Raw genomic sequence first — 20499 nt, forward strand, 5'->3', positions numbered from 1 at the left:
TGGAGGATATGTACAGAGACATGCTGCAGTAAATTTGCCCTTAACCATTGCAAAATGCATTATTCAGAAAAGTGAGGGAAGGGGGTGTTTGTGGATTTCTCAGTTTGAAGTGCCAACATTGTGCTTCCATTGTGTGTAGGTGGGATGTGAAAGTAAGTGAGCATGGAGAGTAATATATTAGGACACTGTAAAATCTCAAAGAGACGTGTGGATGTCCAATTAGAAGCTAATAAGATAAATAATAATCATAATTATGTTTTATCATGCTGTGTCTGCGCATTTCCGACTGGAGTCTCACAATGAAACACGAGGCGAAAAAAAAGAGGCAAAGCTGAAAGGAAATTTTTGAAATAGCCCCTTTCATTTTAGTCAACGTGACCGGCTACATCTTCTGATCCCAGTGCTTTGTAATTTGATAAGGTGACAATACAATCTCAGTGCCAAAAAACATTAAGCTCCTTCATCTCTGTCTGTGGAAATTATGTGAAAATGTGCAGTTGTTATCTTAAAGGGATAGTTCTGTCATCATTTACTCACTCTAATGTTGTTCCAAACCCTTATGACTTGCTTTCTTCCGTGAAACACAAAAGGAGAAAATGTGAAGACAATTTGTTTCAATGATCTTTTCCATGCAAATCGAATAAACTAGAGCTTTTAAACATAAAAAAAAAACACCCGGGTAAAAGCATCAAAGTGGTCCTTGCATATCATACAATAGCATTGAATGAGAAACAGACCAAAATTTCAATTGTTGTTCAACGACAGCTTTTCTCTTCAGAAAGATGTTAAAGTGTAATTTCGATGATTTTCAACCTACTTTGTATTGTTACAATGTCGACAGAGGGTTATTAATGGAACAGTTATTATAAGAGTGGGTTTATCGCAAAAAAATTGGTCATACATTGTCTTCAAACAGCACTTTAAACAGTACTATGGTAAAACAGCACTATTATCTTTAAACAGCACCATGTTAAAAATGGAACACTATGGCAACAGTTTTCATCCCTTTATGTGACATTTTTCTCTTCCGTTTGGTCTAAAACACTGTGTTCGTGGTCATCCAGTTTGAAATGTTATCTACAAACAAAGATATTTCAGATTTTCTGTCACGGCATTCTCTCCGTATTTTGGATTCTTTTCAACCTTACTGCCTAGAAAGCACTGGATCCATCACTGGAAACCAAAAGTAACTCTAAATGTTTACTCTTTAAATTCTTGTTCATGGGAACAGTACAATTCAATAACATTATGACTGAAATGTTTGCTATAAAGCATGTTCTACTCAAGCAAGTTAGTATTTGACACATGGCGCAATGTGACGTTAGAGTGACGTCTTTTCTATGTAATTTTTGGACGTCCAATTTCAGTCCACTGAAGGGGTTGTTTTGTAACGCCAGGCGACGTCTTTTGCACGTGAAATATTTACGTCGGTGGGACCAAATGTGGTCGTTTGTGGACGTCTTTTCAACATCAAATTTAGTATCTTCTATAACTTCTATAACTGTAGTCCCTTCAAAAAGGTAGAGAACATTTTTAAAGGATGTTATCTATACCATGTATTTATATTTATGCATTTGACACATGCTTTTATCCACAGTGACTTACATTGCACTTTTACATTCCTGCTTTCCCTGGAAATCAAATTGAATTGATCTAAGCATTGCACTAGGTGGCTGTTACACCAACGTTGTGCCAACGCTCTACTGTTTGAGCTACAGCATTACACCTTTGTATGTGTCAATTACCACCTTCTGGTTGAGACAATCAAATGCAGTTATTGGAAAACTATCTTAAATAATTATAAATAATCTGTATTCATATGTATTAATCATGTTGATAACAACAATGTTGATATTTGTAAATAAAAAAAACATTGCATATTAATCATGTAAATTTCCTGCACCTGTAATAGACGTCCAAATGAGGTCCAAAAAAATTACCCAGTTCAACGGTCAAATGTTGAACGTCAACATGATGTCCAAATTGGGTCATGGTTGGACGTCCAAATAGTGGACCTAGTTTGGACGTCGAATAGATGTCCAGAATTGGTCATGGACCAACGGACCCAATATAGACATGATCTGCACGTCTATCCGACGTCCAGTGTTTAGTGGGGTAAGCATAACACCATAGCAGATTGGTGGGAGTGGCCTTGGACGGCAACATTATGGGTCCTACCTAAAGAGGAAGACAGCAGGCTTTTTTTCTGGTCACGTAGCAGAGATTTAAAAATTGCCTTTCTATGGTACAGTATAAGCAGACTAGTTTTATTGAAAACCTTTTTTGGCAGCAGTGAAGTACCCCTGAAACTGCCACATTATGCAGTCAGTGCATCGATTTATTGCAATGATGTGACTCAAAAGATTAAGACACCACTACCTCTCTCATGAGTTGGCCGAGAAATGTTACACTCACAGAAAAAAAGGAACGAAAGCTGTCACTGGGGCGGTACCTTTTCAAAAGGTACACTTTTGTACCTAAAGGGTGCACATTGGTACTTTCATGGTACAATATCCACCCTTTTGGTACAAAAGTGTACCTTTTTGAAAAGGCGCCGCCCCAGTGACAGCTTACGTACCTTTTTTTCTGACAGTGTAGGGAGGATGTCACCATTTTAGTGATTTTGAGTGAGAAATGGTGTGTGTGTGTGTGCGTGTGAATTTTGGCTTGTTTCTGGCACAAAAATATAGTATGGAAAACAGAAAACTTTGTATATAGCATAAGAGTTATATGGACTTATATACAAACTTATTATGGGACTTTTGCATCCTTTTTTACGTTTGAAAGTCTCTATTCTTTGTAAATGGATGGAAAAGAGCATAGAAAACAGCCTTCAGTTTTTCCTTTGTGCTCTGCAGAAGAAATAAAGTAATGTTGGTATGAAATGACAAGAAAAGCCAGTAAAAGATGAAAGAAATTTCATTTTTCCCTTTCATACAGCATCTGTATTTCTGTATTTCAAATAAAGCATCTGTATTTCTATCTGAACTGACTCTTAAAATATTGTTGTTGGTGTAATCCAATGTAGTTGGGGTGATTTACACCTATTAAATAATATTTCTGCCTTGAGTAAAACTACTTAATCGAGATGTTACCACAAAACCATCTTCACAGTGCAGGTTTTATGAGAAATGTCAAGTTCTATAATACAGCCCTATTTCCCCCCCCAAAAGCCTGTAAAACGTGGGTGGCATTCCTCAAATCTCCCCTATATAGACTCTCTGACAGGGTTTTAATGCCACCAGTAAAACTTTTCAAAGTCGCAGTGCTTCCAGGAGTCGAGACATGTGGGGGTCGGGGGTCTTCCGCTCAGCTGGAGAGGCAGCCACACAAAGGTGGCACAAGCCACTATCAGTCCCTTTGAGATGATAATCTGCGAGATCGCTCTTGCAGCGACAAACGGGGCAACGGAGACTGCCATCTTTACATTACTGAGAAAAGGCCAATGCCGACTGACAGCTACAAATGAGCCCTGCTCCTGAGCCTAGACACAATCACAGCCATCTAAACCCACACTGACGTTTTAATCCTCCCGAAATAACCTACTCTGAAATTCTCCCACAGAGGCAATGAGAAATAGTGTGCGTGTGTGTGTGTGTGTGTGTGTGTGTGTGTGTGTGTGTGTAAAAATCAAGAAATTGGAAGAGAAGAGCAGACATTGAGAGGAATGCTTGTGTGAATATCCTGTATGAGTGCAACTGTGATTCTAGATCAGTGGTTCTCAACTGGTTTTGCATCATAATCCAGACTTTACAATGAACATGGGGATGAATGATATGACCAAAAGTTTATATTGTTATGTGTCATTTCATTTCACAACAACAATATAGGCCTACATCACATAATAGGTAACTTTTCTGGAAATACATTTGTTACAATATCAACATTTTGGATAGCAGTGAAAGATTTCAATACTGCAGCAAAAACTAATTCCAATAAATGGGGATTTAGGTTTTATAGGTATATCTTATAGTAGTATTCAAATAAGAAATATACTACTAAATGAAGTAAACAAGTTTATAAAAAATACAAAAACATAAAATACAATTGAAATGTTTACATTTTTATTAAAGTTACAAAAGTTATTCATCAAGAGCCCTGAATGTATAGCGGAAGTTATGATAGTCTTTTCTTCCCTATTTTAACATATATCCAAGTGAAACTGCTTCTCAAACAAGACAAAATCTAGAGTGCGACATGATTTTGTCCCTCAGGAATTGATTGTGTTGGATTGCTGATATTTGATAATGCAGCGATCTCATGCGAGTGACAGGTTTACCCACCCTCGCAACGTAAAACTCATCATCAGAGATGTCATTGAGACAGGGAGGGGAATTGATTTTGATTTTAAAAATACCATGAATTAAAATATGCATACATGTGCACTGATAAGTCATTTGCAATTAATACTTCATACTGGTGACTGTATGGTGACTTGACTGTTTTCTTTGCATGATTGTATTTATGGGGTGCAATATAACATGTATTCGTGGTTTTTCTTTTTTTTAAAGTCTCATTTTTCATAAACTTCCCCTTTATCCTCTGTCCTCGAACGACTGGTTGACTTCCTGATTCTATGAAACCACTCCCTCAGAAACAGGCAGTTAGCTCAGATTGGTTAGTTTGGCCCGGTGTGTTGTGATTGGCTAAACTGTCGCTCACGTTGTCCGGAAGATTAACGCCCATTACCTTTACGGGAGAAACGTGCATGTCATGAGCTGAGCTTGTATTTTATTATTTGTATTTAGTATTTTCCCTGTTGTCTCATGATCAAAACAGACCTGGGACCACCTGTTGGGAATCACTGTTCCTGTAAATGTGCATTCTCCCATAGAGTGATCTATCGTCTGCAAGGGCACAGAGTGAATGCTGGATGATACCCTTTAGCTGATGATTGGAGATATGTCTTAAAGAGATGACAGCTCTCACTTCATCTAAGGGCTAGAGAGAGAGAGAGAGAGAGAGAGAGAGAGAGAGAGAGAGAGAGAGAGAGAGAGAGAGAGAGAGAGAGAGAGAGAGAGAGAGAGAGAGAGAGAGAGAGAGAGAGAGAGAGAGAGAGAGAGCTTGTATCGCCAGTGTCCTGTTAAGAAAGCCTGTCAGAAGTAAAAGCAGCATAATACTGCCGTAGCTGAGTGACACAGTGACATAGAATTCCAGAGAGTGAAGAAACTGTGCGCATGTTTGTGTGAGCAGGCAAGGAGAGAGAGAAACAAAGAGAGTTTTGCACCATGCACAAGAGGATAGAAAAATGCCACAGACGTGCTTGGTATTCAGTCTTCATAATCAGTGTCTGTGCATCCAGTGACACGGATGAGGAATTGCTCCTTTCTTTTACGAGTCTCTCGATGCTGTCAGAAATTATCACAAATAATTGTACACACAGGAAATTAAGAAATATGACAAAAATGACAAATGTATGCATATTATGAGGAGGAATAGATATCCAAGAGTGTCGAGGGAGGACTTAAGCAAACTCTGTGTGATTTACTAGGGCATTTAGTACACACAGGAACATTTTGCCTGCATGGAACACAAAAAGGGAAGTGAGGAATATGAATGTTTGGGGTATTTAACGTTACGGTTGACTGGGAAACATTGCTATCTGTTTTAGAGGGGGTTTTTTTTCATGTGTTTTTTTCAAGCTTATTATTATTATACAGTCTGTCCCTTAGTGGCACATTTTAAATAACGTTTCATATTTGCACAAGAACTGTTTTCCTTGTCGATAATATGCTAGGGAGCATTTTATCTAAACTCCACTTTGCTTCTGGCTTGATGTTCATAGTAATTTGTTGTGATGACAGCATATCATTTTTCATTCCTTAAATATTGCAGCATTTTTATCATTCAATGGCTTTTTGTACGCTAGTGGGAAAAAACCCTCAATAGAGGAAAACAGTAAATCAGAGACTTTTTATTATAAAACTTTCAGTGGAAGTATTAAATATCACAGATACTATTATACCATCAGTTCCTCTCCACACAACACTGCCCAGGAACTATTTAGACATAGCAATAAATTACAAAATGTTTCAATTCAGATAGTGAAGAAAGACATGACTCATCATTTGTACAACATACATAATGTCAAAACAAGGCTAAACCATGTATTTTTTGTTTCATTTGTTTGTGATTAGAAACATAGTCGAGTAAGGAAGAAACGAAACGTAATGTCAAAGAACAAGACATAATTTATAGAGATCCAGAAGTTACACAACTAAATTAAAGTACCCTTTAAAATGGTTCGGGCAGCAAAAAAAAAAAAAAAAAAAAAAAAAAGAGGACATAGAAACCTGCAGTGCAACATCTACTTTAAAAGTGACCTTTTGCACTTATTAGTGTATGCAAATATCCCTTCCAGGGATTGGGGGTTGGTGATGAAGTGTTTGGAATGAAATGAGGACAGAATGAGTGCTGGTGCTATACCTCATGTGGCATCCGCTCCAATATGTATTGTTAGAGCAGGACCGTCATTTCTGAAACTTGTTCAAGGATCACTAAGATGAGACTCCACTCTTCTGTCAAGCTCAAAACAGTAGCCCAACAACTACAGCACACAGAAAGAGATGAAGAGCACTAAAGTAAACTGAGATGAGGTCCCAAGTCCTGAGAGGCTTGGGTTTGTTAGCTGCTCCTCCTCCTCTTCCTGAACATGACACTCACTCCTGCACACTAATTGGTCCCGCCAAAGTGACTGAGAGTAACCTTCTTTACTCTCTCTGACACTCATCTGGGACGAGCTCAGTCCTCTCGTCCGCCTTGTGGGAGACAGCACTGCATGAACTGCACACAAATTATACACACACACATACTGGTACTCATACACATAGTTCATCCGCCAATGAACCCACTACATAATACATGATCAATCTATCTAGTCTGATTTAGTCTTCTGTGGCGATCAGACGGGATTGTGACTCAACCTTACAGGTCAGACCAGTTGCACAGAGGAGATTTAAGCATGTTAATATTTGTTAAAATCAGAAGCCTGTAGATGCTCTCTAGACTACATGATTTTAACCAACGTAAAAGTTTAAGTTACTTTGTAAACATACAAGAGTAGAGGGGTTTCATACTGAAGTAAACATAAGATTGTCACGTACGGTAAGTTGAATTCACTGAATCACAAACAAAACTAACAATGGAATGAGAATGTGCACTTCACTTCGTATAGCACCAAAAACACTAATTTAACAGATTGATTGATAGTCAAGCAGGCAGTATTAGGGTGTGGTCACATTTACCATTGTTCGGAAAATTTTCACAGGCAAAATCTGGTAGTTTCAATAGGAATTTCTGCGATCGGAAATTTGGCATGAGGGCAAACGATTTTCCCATGCAGATTTCGCAACAGGTCACATCATGGATTCAATGCGTGAATGCTGCTTGTTTTAAGTATGACAATGGATTTTTGCTGCAAAACTTAGCAGAAAATTGTGACCGCACCTTTAGACTAAATAAATACAGGCTAAGGAGTCGTTAGATGCAGACGTGAGAAAAATATGAGATGCAGCGCGGACGAAGAGTAAAAGAGAAAACAAAAACAAAAAAAGCCACAGCAGAACATCTCAAAACAGGTTTCTATGAAATATGCTGAACGAAAATATCTGAAAAGCAGAATCAAAAGTTACTATTTTTTAAAGGAAAATAATAATAATATAATCACCCTGGCTATAGCTAAACTCTTCCTCCGACTCTATACAAACTCGATGCTAGCCCAACCCCAGGCTTTTTTCTGATTGGTCCACTATTTTGAAATTGACATTGATAAGTTCTGCTGTGCGTAAAATGTTGAATTTCTCTAAAAACGAAGCGCTAATGTGTGAGACGGGAAAAAACGAGACAAAGATGTTCATCCAGTACGTGCATGCATAGAAAAACTACTAAAAAGCAGTGCAGTGGAACACAAAAACACTGTAGAGATGTAGTCTCACTTCTGACCAGATCTTCTGGTTATGGGTTTGACTGGAGCTCAAAGAGCAAACACAAATAATAGAGTACTTCAGGTGTGCACATTAACCACTCCAGTGCTCATTTGGTGCTCTTCAATGTAGCATATAAATCAACTGATGATGGAAGTCTCTTAATGGCTTTAACCAATTGTCACATCTTCAATCATGAGAGAACAGACAGATATATTTACAAAATAAATGTTCTGCAGATTGGTAATTGAAGAGTCACAATTCTAGATTTGATACACCATCAATGCACAGAGTTTCTCAAGTTCCTCGGATACCAAGCTCTCATTATCTCTCATCAGTCCAAGAGAAGGTCCACTGGAATGCCTCTTTCTCTGCCACATCTCGCAAATAATAACTTTGTCCATAGTGGTCATCTTTATCACAATGATTTATCAGTGAGGAGGCTTGTGGGATGTGAAGATCTTCTGATTCACTGTCTTTTGGCAGAGCAGGACTTGCAGCATTGTTGACCGTAGAATTTGTGATTACAAACACCGTGCTGAGGCACCAGATGACACCAGCTGAAGAAGTCGATGCAAGGCTGGCCTTCTGTTAATGGGAAAACACATAATGACTATTATTTATTTTGAACCTTAAAAACAACAGTGCGCACACAAACACTCAGTGTTTTTGTAAGTACTGTTTACTTTGAATAGATACATTGTGGCGATGTTGCAAACCACTTGGAATCACTGCACCAGCATACTGATAAGGACCTGACCTGCTCTCTGAAGGGCCTCGCTCAGTTTTCCCATGAGAATAAACAATTATACAGGCACACACACACACACTTATGTCTCTGTCGTATGTGCCTTGTACTACCAGAGAAAGAGATGATTTCTACATTCTAATTATATTTAAACATAACAATTATTATGATTTATTAATTTAAATTATATTGTTTTATCACACAATGTCAGTTTCCTATTGTTAAATAGTGGAGCACAATGTCATTTGACCTACTATGTGGTCTTAAATCAAAAAGTAAAGAGCGCACTGTTTTTACCTCTATATAATGAAAAATTGTAAACACCAGTGATGTTTATGAAGCTTCATAATTGATTATGATACATATGTAATCAAGGCAACAATGAAACTTAACACTATGGAAAATATACATGCATCTGGCAGATGCTTAATCCAAAGCAATGTAAAGTAAATTCATGGTACACATTTTATCAGTATATGTTTCCTGTGAATCCAACCCATGACATTACTAACATCACGCTCTGCCAGTTGAGCTACAGAACAAGATATGAGCGTTCATAAATTCAGAAGTACGTCCACTCAGGCAAGTGAGATACTGTTAAGTGAGATAACATTTGTGCTAAAAGTTGGGGTGGTGTTCAAGGTGGCAACCGAAGGTGAGAACCTCCATGTGTGTTCTGTGGTTGCATCAAATGAATGTCGTGGAAATCAATTTCCTGGGTGTGTACTATTCTTAAACGCCAAGGAAGGAAGGGAACTAACAATGGGAGTAGATTAACTAATTTCACTTCACATTGTGTAAACAGTCTGGTCATGATGCTGTTTTTATTTCAATCTGCAGCACAAGCCCTATCAAGGCTCTTGTAAATGCTAAAATGCATTTTTCTATTTGAATATATTTTATCTTTTCCCATTATGGCAAAGCTGAATTTTCAGCACCATTACTCCAGTCTTCAGTGTCACATGATCCTTTAGGAATCATTATAATATGCTGATTTACTGCTCAAGTAGCATTTCTTATATTTTTTATCAATGTTGAAAAAAATTGTGCTGCTGAAATTTCTTTCCGGATTCTTTGATGAATAAAAAAGTCCAGTCTATGATTTGAAATAGAAATCTTCTATAACATGATAAATGTCTTTTTGTCAAATCTGATAAATTTAATGCATCCTTGCTGAATAAAAAAAGTCTTTAAAAAAGTCTTACTGATCTCAAACTTTTGAACGGTAGTGCGTTAAGTGCCTTCTAAATGAATAAATGTACATTTAAAGGCCAACCAGCTTGTACCTTTATGTGTGGGTGAGAGAGGTGGGACAGGACCAGGACAGAAGTATGTATTGCAGGCCCGTGAGCTTACGGGTCTCAGATGGGGTAAACAGCCCACTGACGGACGCCCATGTCTCAGACACTGAACGCTCCGTGTCTGCACCCCACCACCACAGGACACTGTGCACTGAAAGACACATGAACAGGACAGGAAGCTTAGAGGTCTGGCAGAATAGCAATGGAACAGATTCCTGATTGGTTATACAGAGCTAGTTGTGCATACCTGCAGCCAAGGAGAGGAATACCAGCCCAGAGTCACAGAAGTGCCACCCCAGTCTGGGCTAGGTTGAAGGAGCTGGGGTGGCGGGGGCTCTGGGCAGGGGCCGTTATTACAAGCTTGCTTGAGGTCTGCTTGGGGCTTATGTAGGTTCCTGCACCTCCTTGAAGGGTACTCAGTGTAGCCTCCTTGGGAGTCTTTCTCTCCACAATGCAGCTCTCTTCTCCTTACTCCTGCTCCACAGGATGCCGAACACTGCGTGAAACAACCAGACAATCAGATAATAGGGTATATACACATACAAACGACTCATGTTGTACACATGGATATCTATGTGCCATTCATTTCCACATTGTTGCTTAAAATAAATGCTACTTTGAACAATCTTCATATTACATGCCTGCAAAGATAAAAGCGTCAAAACATGAGGGATTGTGTTTTTAAGCATACATGTAACCCATTATGTCGATTGAGTGTGACCTGGACACACCAGTAAGTGGTGGGATATTTGGTAAACAGTAAATCCGTTTCAGTGTGTACAAGCAACTTTTGTAAACTGCTTGAAAATGCTAGTGCGAACGGAGAGCGTTTTGAAACAGAAAAGCCATGTTCTGATGTATCTGGTGAATATTTGCTCATTCTACATATGAACCGTTTGTGTGAGCGCTTCTACGTAACCTTTGGTATTCCTATGAGGGGCCTTACCTCTCCCCAGGCGGTAGTTATCCACTGCAGACGCTCATTCTTGGGGCAGCGGCTCAGCACACAGGTCTCTTGGGCTTTGGGCTTCAGGTGTAATTTACACATGCTGTCAGGCACCACCACAGCCCTGGCACCTGGATCAGTGCTCCTGCAGAAAACACTGCGCTTCTTCAACCCTCGCCCACAGGTCTTAGAGCACTAGAGAGAATGAAAGAAGGAAAGATAAACAGAGAGAGAGAGAGTTACCCTCATGTGGTCTTTGAGTGATGTTAGTTTAAACATTGTAAAGGTCACAGTGGCAAGCAGTTCACCTCAAACAAGAGTTGAAATGAACTCTTGAGACAGGCGGTGTGAACTCATTCTGACCTTTAGAGGGAATTTAGTCAATATCAACTACTACTGCAAAAACTTCTCAAAGATCTCAAACTGTTTATTCAAAACACGGATTTATGATTTAACATGTTGAGCAAGATTAGACTGAAAAAAAAAAGGTTAAAGAATTCAACATTGCTGAAAATGACGAAATGAAAAAGGGGATGCGTTTCAACATTCTCTGTGGCTTGTGTGTGCGTAAACGGGAAGATCAAGTTCGGAGTACACACATGTATTATAGCAAATATACACACACAGGCAAAAAAACAACAAGAAGAAAAGATATTAAAAAATATACTGTGTTTAAAGTACTCGTTTATCTAAAGAAACACTTCCAAGCATCACTAAAGTTTCAGAGATGTAATCTGCATGGTCATTTCTTAAGTCCAGAATTGATTCTTAATGTAAGCAATGCAACAGTGAGAGGTATGTGCTACATGTGCAATAACAGCAGGGGGCAGTAGTGTTGCAGTACTGATGTGATATATCGTTTAGGGCATCTCAAATCTTCACCTCATATTTGGGTCATTGCTGTGTACTTTTTTTTTAGCCCTTTTTTTAAAACTGAATACCCTTGTGTTGCAATTTAGGTACGTATTTCTATAAAAAGGTGTAGCATAATTTCAGAGACATGTTCTGGTTAAGCTCAAACAACTAACCTTTATAAAAAATGAACTTGATTGCTTACACAAAGGTAAGAAAATGAACAGGATCAAATTAAAGAGCTAAAATTGCCCATTGTTAGCTTCATGGATGAAATAAGAGTAAGATTACATGAGGTGTATTGTACAAAAGACGTGAAGTTAATTGTAATATTTTATAACCATTTTTAAAAAATGTAATATAACACTAATTTCTTTAATTTGTGATTTTATGATTCATGTTAAATCATAAACTTTATCTAACAGGGTGGAATGTTTTAAGGCAAGACTAACCGCAGAACATCATAACAATGCACTACTAATGTCGGGATCTGACTTTTGTTAGTTAGGGATTTTGACATTTATTTGATCACGAATACAGTAAAAATGGTAATATTGTGAAATATTACCATTTAAAATATTTATTTTCTATTTTAATATATTTTCAAATGTTATTCATTCCTGTGATGCAAAGCTACATCTTCAGCATCACATGATCCGATGTGATGGTCTGATTTGGAAACATTTCTTACGTTGAAACCTTGAGCTTGAGAGGCTGAGCTGCTTGATACTTTTTTTCCCTTTTTTTCAGGATTCTTTGATGAATAGACAGTTAAAACGGACAGTACTTTTTAGAAAAAGTAAACACATTTACTGCATGTCACAAAAGATTTTGATTCTGTCACTTCTGATCGATTTAATGCATCTCTGCTCAATAAAACGATTAAGTTCTTTCTTTTCAATCGGTCTCCAAACTTTTTAACAGTACATTTAAAGAGTAACTAAACACTAAACCAACTTTTTTTAGTTAATGATCTGTAAGAATGGATCTTTATTAATACCAGTCATTGATTCGAGTAACTTTTTTGACATTTGTTTATAAAGTGTTCTATTTTTACAATATATGGTGTAAAAAAACGTCTTAGTGCTGCCCTCTTCAGGTTGAACAGTGGCTACTGCAGTTGATTTTTCCTATTGGATGTTCCGCACTTCGTGACGTACGCAGGTTTCAGCACTCGAGCTACACCCTTGGCAGTATAAAAACCATCTTGCGTCGTCAAAACCACGGTAGGGAGTCAGGAATTGGAATTGTGAGTATTGAAAACATCTTAGCATCTATTTTGTCCCGTCTATCTCCGCTGGGATCTGCCCACTTTTTCAGCATTTTCAAATATTGCCAGTGGGTGGAGTCAGGCTCTGACCAGGGGTTTAGTTACCCTTTAAAGTAAAAAATGTATTTATTTATTTTGCTGGTAAAAAATCTTAAAATGTTAAATCTTTGTCTTTTTACACCCCATGATGACATCCTATTATGTAGGTCGCATGTGCATGTAAACATACCTGTGACCAGGAACCAGTGCTCCATTCTGGAGGACATGCCTGTGTGTTGCAGGGCTGTAGTTGAGCCGGAGCCATTACTGGACATAAGGAGTGAGCCGTCACCTCCTCACGCTGGTATGTCACCTTCCTCATGCAACGGATGTTTCGTGTTTGCTGCCCGCCTCCACATGTTGTACTGCACACTCCCCATTTGCCTGTCGTCCAACTGTCAAGACAAACAAATTGACCTTCAGATGTGAGCCTTATGTTCGAACATTTCAACATATTTTAACATGGAAGAGGACACTTTACATCCATATGGCACAAATACTTGACACACTTAGACAAACACAAGGGTTTCATTAATGATCATCACATTAGGTAGATTTTGTTTAGATTATGATCTGATTACTCTGTAAACGACATGATGGAAAGACTAATAAAAAACCGCATAGGGCCTACATCTGTCTGGGCTCACATGGGCATATACACCACAAATCACATTTCCAGCTTAAGAGTTTAAACATTATCAATGGATGCACACCTCCTTCTAATTTATGAAATTTTTACATGACAAAATATTTCAAAATACAGATCTGGCAAGTAAATGAGACATTCCAAGGTTCTGTAATAGATTAATCCGTTTCATTGCAGAAATATGATGAACAAAAGCTGGAATTAATCAATGGCTTCTTTCTGAATCCTCAATATGTCAAATGTGCTTGCTTTTTGGCACTTTTGTGATAATGCAATAGTGCCCTCCTATGGCCAATCATTCGTAAATAAATAAATACATAAAAAAAGGAAAAGCTCTAGTCTGAATGTGCAAGTCACATTGTGAATGCACTTTTTCCGTAGCACACTAAAACACGGAAAATTAATAAAACTTCAGTTATGTACTCAAAGTTAGGCTATTTCAGTTCAGGTTTACAGAACAAGGACATTGTTAACGTTTTTAATAAATACTGACACGGGTTGAAGCATCACTCCAGTCTTCAGTGTCACATTATCCTAAATTATTCGAATATGCTGATTTGCAGCTCAAGAAACATTTCTTATAACAATTTTGAAAAACAGTTCTGCTGATAAACAGAAAATTCAAAAGAACAGCATTTATTTGAAATAGAAATCTTTTACAAAATCGGTGCCTTTACTGTCACTTTTGTTTAATTTAATGCATCCTTTCCTGAACAAAAGTTTTAAATTCTTCCAACAACATAAAATAAATGTGACTAAAATGTGTAAAATGTGTATATTTCATTTTGCACTTTTCTATTAGATAAAATTGTGAACTGAAATTCACTTAAAGAATATGACATGACAAAATACTGGTTACACTGATGCCACAACAGCTCTCTTCCAGTGCTCAGATTGCAACTCTGTCCTTGCTTCTCTTGGCTGTGGATGAAAAGAGGCTTTTAAAATAGAGCTGGGCAGGCCAGGGAGAGATTAGAGCAAATGACAGCTATGACAAGAGCCGTGGCCGCAACACCGGACAGACGCCCCGGGTCGAGTTCTTAGAAGACCCGGTTCCACCCAACCACTCACACAGACCTGAGCCACGGAGCTGAGAAAAATCCTTTAATTTTCTCTCCAGCCATCTGACAAATTGGAGGGAGATGGTTAAACTGCTATTTTAAATGAGGGAAGAAACACGATCCACAGCACAATATGCCTTCTCACTCCCCCTCGTGCTCTCCTCGCCACATAAATGACAATGTGTCATTGGTCAAAGAGCTGGCATGCCGTGCCTCACTGCAAACCGCTGCTGGCTCTTGTTTTAATCCTGTATTTCTGGAATCTTTCAATAACTTGCATATTTCAAACCATACAATTAAAGGAGACATATCTTTGGGGACAATACAGTGGACTGCTTCACATTTCCGGATACAGTCTGATTTTGCTGGCGTTTTCTCCATGTCTGCCCAAAACGATGCACCCATAATTCATACTTATTCAAAATCACTTTTTAGCATTCTCTGTGAAATTCCTTTGGTTTGGAAGCATTTGTCAGTTTAAGAGCTCTAAGAGAACCATGTATTTTCCTAAACCCACGCGACTTTGAATTCCTTCGCTAAAAATATCACTTTAAACAAACTAAAGCTTGTGCGTTAAAAACTTTAGGTATGTTTAGTTGTATTATATAGGAATTTGTCTTTACTGTTATTCATTACAGTAGTCTTTGTTTTTGTTTTGTTTTGTTTTTTTCAGTGATCATGTTGTAATTGTCAACCCCTATTGCAAAGCAGGTTTATTGGCAAAATGTACAGATTTTTAGCTGTTTGCAATGAACAAATCAAGCAAATAGCTCAACAAAAATGTTTCCCCAAAAAGTGGTTTCCCCAAATTCAACTGAAAATGCAACTTTTAATGACTTTTAATGCAGTCTCAAAATTATTCAACCCCTTCATGGCAAGCATCTTTAATACTTAGTAGAACACAATTTCGCTGTTATGACCTGCTGCAAATAAGATGTATAACCAGACACCAGTTTCTGAGGAATCTTAGCCCGTTCCTCATGAGCAATGGCCTCCAGTTCAGTAATATTCTCGCATGCAACTGCCCTCTTCAAATCCCACCAGAGATTTTCTAGGGTCTAAGTCAGGTGACTGTGATGGCCACTGTAGAATCTTCCAGGACTTCTTCTGCAACCAAGTGGAGTTTGAGGTATGCTTGGGATCATTGTCCCGTTGGAAGTTCCAATGTCGTCCAATCTTCAACTTCCTCACTGATACCATGATATTTTCTCCTAAAACTTCAATGAATCCATCTTGCCTTCCACATGCTGCAGGTTTCCAGTTCCAGAGGATGCAAAGCAGTCACAGAGAATCACCACCATGCTTAACTGTAGACTGAGGGTTTTTCAGCATATGATTCATTCAGCTTCTTTCAGATATACCGCTGATTCATAGGGCCGAAAAGTTCCAGTTTGGTTTCATCGCTTCACAGAACAGAATCCCAAAACTTCTGTGGCTTATTTATATGATTTTGAGTATTTTTCTTGTGCTTTTGGGTCAGTAGTAGTGTATGTCTTGCAGTTGCATGCGTTTAGTTAGAGCCAGTGCAAGCTGAAACCTCAGTGTCACTGTTGACACCAAGCCTTGCTGTATGTCTTTTGCAGTCATTCAATGTTTTTTTCTGAATCTGCTCAGAAAACTGGATGCAGCCATTGATAGCTTCCTTTTTTCTGCCTCATTTAGGTAGTGTAACCACTGTTCTTTTAACTTTGAACTTGTGAACTATGAACTTGTGAACTACTACTCTCAACAGTGTATGTAGGTCAAGCAAACCTGGTGCAACTAATGAAGCCTTTGATTAGGTGTGCTTGAGACACCTGTTTTGCAGATTTGTGCTGTTGTGAGGTATCCTATTAAGCGGGGTTAAAGGGGTGATGAACTGAGAAATCAAATTTTCCTTGAGATTTTGACATCTAAGAGGTTATCATATTATAAGAATATCCTGTAAGTTCCTGAACTGAAAACGTCCTTGTTAGCCCAATAAAAGCTTTTATTGACCCCAGCCTCAGCAAACGACTCGTTTTTAAAAGTGGGGAACTATGACGTCAAAAAGAATTAAACACCACCCCCGCAGAAGAAGATCAACGCTTATTTCAACACGGCCGGTTTAGCCCCGCCCACCGACTCGCGCATTACACTCATAGCTAAATAACATAGATGCCTACCTCGTGATGACAAACCGGATCGATCTAACGAGCATTACAGAATATTGTGCAGTGTCTGGTTGTGGAAGAAGACAGTCACTGCGTAAGTTTCCTCTGAATTCCAATAGGACTGAATGGATAAACTTTATTTTTAATGACTTTCCAGCTGATGAGATAAAACATTGTCCGTCTGTTCGCTTCATTTCACTGAGGATTGTTTTGTAAACAAGACTGGATTTGCTGACCGATTAAGAATAAAGAACGGTGCTGTGCCGTCTATATTGGACCTGACAGGATTTGTGCAACACACGGACTCTGGGACAAATCATTCCGGTTGCCATTTTACAACATTGGACGTTTTTAAAACAATTTCCCCCTAGTGCATTGACGAGGTAAGTTGAAACTCATTATAATATGCAAAACTGTTCTCCACTGTTTACTTCCAAGTCTTCAGTGCGAGATGCCCATAAAAACCGAGCATTTTTCAGGTAGGCTCAAAACTTGGGTACAAAATAACCTATTACTTATTCATTTTTATGTTTTTGAATGCAAAAACCAAGCGAACGTCATAAGTTGACTTCAGACAACAATATAATAAAATTTAAAAAGCCAGTTCATGACCCCTTTAAATAATTTTGAGACTGCAAGTCATTAAAAGTTGCATTTTCATGAATTTGGAGAAACCACTTGAAACATGTGTTGTGTTGTGTAGTATTATTACAATTTACCTAGTATTGTATAATTTAAAATAACTTTATGTGAATATGTTTTAAAATGTAATTTATTCCTAAACTTCAGTGTTATCCTTCAGAAATCATTTTAATATGATTTGCTGCTCAAGAAACATTTTGTGGAAACCGTGAAAGATTGTTTGTTGAATAGAACAGCATTTCTTCTTAATAAAAAATCTTCAATGTAAAGGCCTGAAGAGTGTCAGTCGAAGACAAAAGCAAACATATAACCGTGCAACACAGCTAAGAAACTGAAAGAAAAGCACTGCAAAAGTCTTTAGGCATGTGCATTAATCTTTTCATGACATTTTATGGGACAAATGAAACTAGCCGCTTATGGGCCCGACCCATGTTTGAAGTCACCGTGCTCCTCGCTTCACAGAAGCAGCAGGGCAGCATTTGCAGCTGGGAGCATGTTGTCAGACTGAGTCCTGTAGGCCATAGTCTGGAGATTAGCGCTCGATTCCTGATTGGCTAGATTCGCTCAATCCCCACAGGGATGCCGTCACTCTTGCTCCATAATAAAACATGGGAAAACCTGTCGACACTAAAGATATTTGCTGGAAAGATAAGCAGAAGCTTCTGTCTTTTTCTCCTGTTTTGAATGTGTGCCCATACTTTTTCTGGAAGTGTTTTCAAAGGTCTATTTATTTTCCCTTTCCTGCAGCCTGTTTTTAGTTTTCATCTTTTCGTCAGTCATAAATCAAAGTACATAATGCCTCATACAAATAATGTTTCGGGAGTCTAAAGTCGATATCCTAAGGCCGTGATGGAGGGAAACAGACTCTGCTCGGCATACAGTGGGGGAGGTCATTAGTAACTGTGGGATTTAGGACCTGTCTGTCTGAACAATAAACACCCTTATAGTATAACCTAGACGCAGAGTAAAAAAAATCTTGAATAGTGGGAATCTCATGAAGAGAAAAGAAAAAGCATGAGGCCATTTAAGATTTAACATAATGCCCCATTGTGCCTTCATTTAAAAAGCTTTAAAATTCTGATATCAATTTCTCACCCTCTTGTTGTTCCAAACCTGTATTACTTTATTTCTTCTGCAGAACACAAAATTGGATATTTTATATTAAAGTAAATGTGGTCCAAAACAATACTAGACCTCACTGACTTTCATTGTACGGATTAAAAAAAAAATCACAGAGACATTTTCAAAATATCTTCTTTTGTGTTCTACACAAGAAAAACGTAATACAGGTTTAAAAACTGCATGAGGCAGAATAAACGAAGACAGGATTTTCATACTTGGAGAAACTATCTCTTATCCCTGTAACTATCTCATTGTGTTACCCACAAAATGGTGATGTCATTGAGGTGTGATGCCAACTGAAGGAGTCTTGCATCACTGGTAATCTCTACCGGTAATCAAAGTACCTCTGCTCACCAAGTTAAAGTGTCATAGGGTTACAGGCAGACATTGGTGGTGAGTGATGGGAATCCGTGCAGGCTGTTTCCACAAATCCAGCACCGCCGCAGACACGCTGCTCTCCCGTCAACCCTGCCGTTGTTTTCAATTACACTGTTATTGGACTATTTGTCAGGCTTTGAATGGGACAAGCCAAATTGGTTAGAGCTTGTTGCTGTAAGGAAACAATCATATGGTCTTGATTTCCCCTTTTAGCATCGCCTCGCCATGGCCTGCACATTATAATAGGTCGCAGCCAACATTTCACACGATGTAAGGCCAGAGAGAAAGAGAGTGAGAAGGATGGAGGGAGGGAGGAAAGCCAGGAGGAGTGATTTGTTATCTGAGTGCCAAAATGGTGTGTCAATGCCTTTCACCCTTGCAAGTGAAGGATGCTGGGTATGTAGATTCCTCTGTAAGGCAAGAGATCAGTAAATCAAGTCGAGTTGAGAGTTGCTCTTTTGAGAATAGTAGCAGGAATCTCAAAAGGAAGATAGACCGGCAGATTGAGACACCCAGAGAAAGGCTGTTTTGAGCAGCTCCTTTCATAGTCTCCAAAGCCCACAGAAGGTTTCTGACACCTATAGGCTGAGAATGTTTTCCCAGGGTCCCTAGTGAGACAGTCCCCATTTTTCTTTCTCTTTTTCTATTAAAAATGTCTTTAAGCGTGTCTTTTCTTAAGTGACTTTTTTCCCATTTATCCTACTCATTTCCAAATATAACATCACCCTTTTCAATCATAACTCTCATTGTAAATAAAGTGGGAGTCTTCCATAAATATGACACCCATTCTTGGAATATTTGAGTATTAATTCACTGTAGTCAACAAAAAGACAAGACAGAACGCGAGACTAGAATTTGTGTGAATATATGCCTTATTGAGAAAGCTGGTTTGCGTATGTGTGTATGTGGGTTTGTGTTTGTATAATTTAAGAGGTGCGTGTGTGGCAGGCTGTGGCTTGGAGCTGGAGTTTGGACTGTGAGGGAGCAGTCAGTCCATGTCTGGAGGCTATGTTAATCCTGTTTTCTTTAAGGAATAAAACAGAGAGGAGAACCCGAGAGAGAACGTGACTTTTCAGAGACAAGTCGGGTTCTGCTCAAGCTGAAGCTATACCACAGCTGATTTCAGACAGACATACGAGGGCACCGTGTCCATCAATAATGCTGGAGAGCATGGTTGAACACCACTGAGAATTGAACTAAGAATGCTTTTAAAATTCCATTTAAATGTTTTATTTGAATGGAGGTAGCAAACATGGTGTCGAATTTAAATTTAATTGAAACAACTAAACTTTAAAAAAAAACTTATTTTAGATTAAATAAAAATTCCCCGTAACTTTTTTTAATGCATGTAATTGATCTTTTTCTAAACTGTAATTCCATTACATACTCTAGTGAAAAAAATTACACCAAAATCTATTTTAATCTATCTGTTTAATACTA

General features: G+C 38.4%; 1 protein-coding gene across 2 annotated transcripts in view; it reads right to left on the reverse strand.

The window, feature by feature from the left end:
* Nucleotides 1–8169: 8169 nt before the first annotated feature.
* Nucleotides 8170–20499, reverse strand: part of adamts18 (ADAM metallopeptidase with thrombospondin type 1 motif, 18) — a 59003-nt gene continuing 46673 nt past the window's right edge. For both annotated transcript variants that reach the window (XM_039693488.2, XM_039693489.2), the window contains 5 exons: nt 13269–13473; nt 10918–11112; nt 10219–10467; nt 9957–10122; nt 8170–8510 (listed from right to left, as the gene is read on the reverse strand). In XM_039693488.2, coding sequence (XP_039549422.2) covers nt 8392–8510; nt 9957–10122; nt 10219–10467; nt 10918–11112; nt 13269–13473 — 934 coding nt within the window. In that variant the 3' untranslated portion in view covers nt 8170–8391. The remainder of the gene's footprint in view (nt 8511–9956; nt 10123–10218; nt 10468–10917; nt 11113–13268; nt 13474–20499) is intronic.

Source organism: Pimephales promelas, chromosome 1 (genome assembly GCF_988280905.1).
Source record: "Pimephales promelas chromosome 1, fPimPro1.hap1.1, whole genome shotgun sequence".
NCBI lineage: Eukaryota > Metazoa > Chordata > Actinopteri > Cypriniformes > Leuciscidae > Pimephales > Pimephales promelas.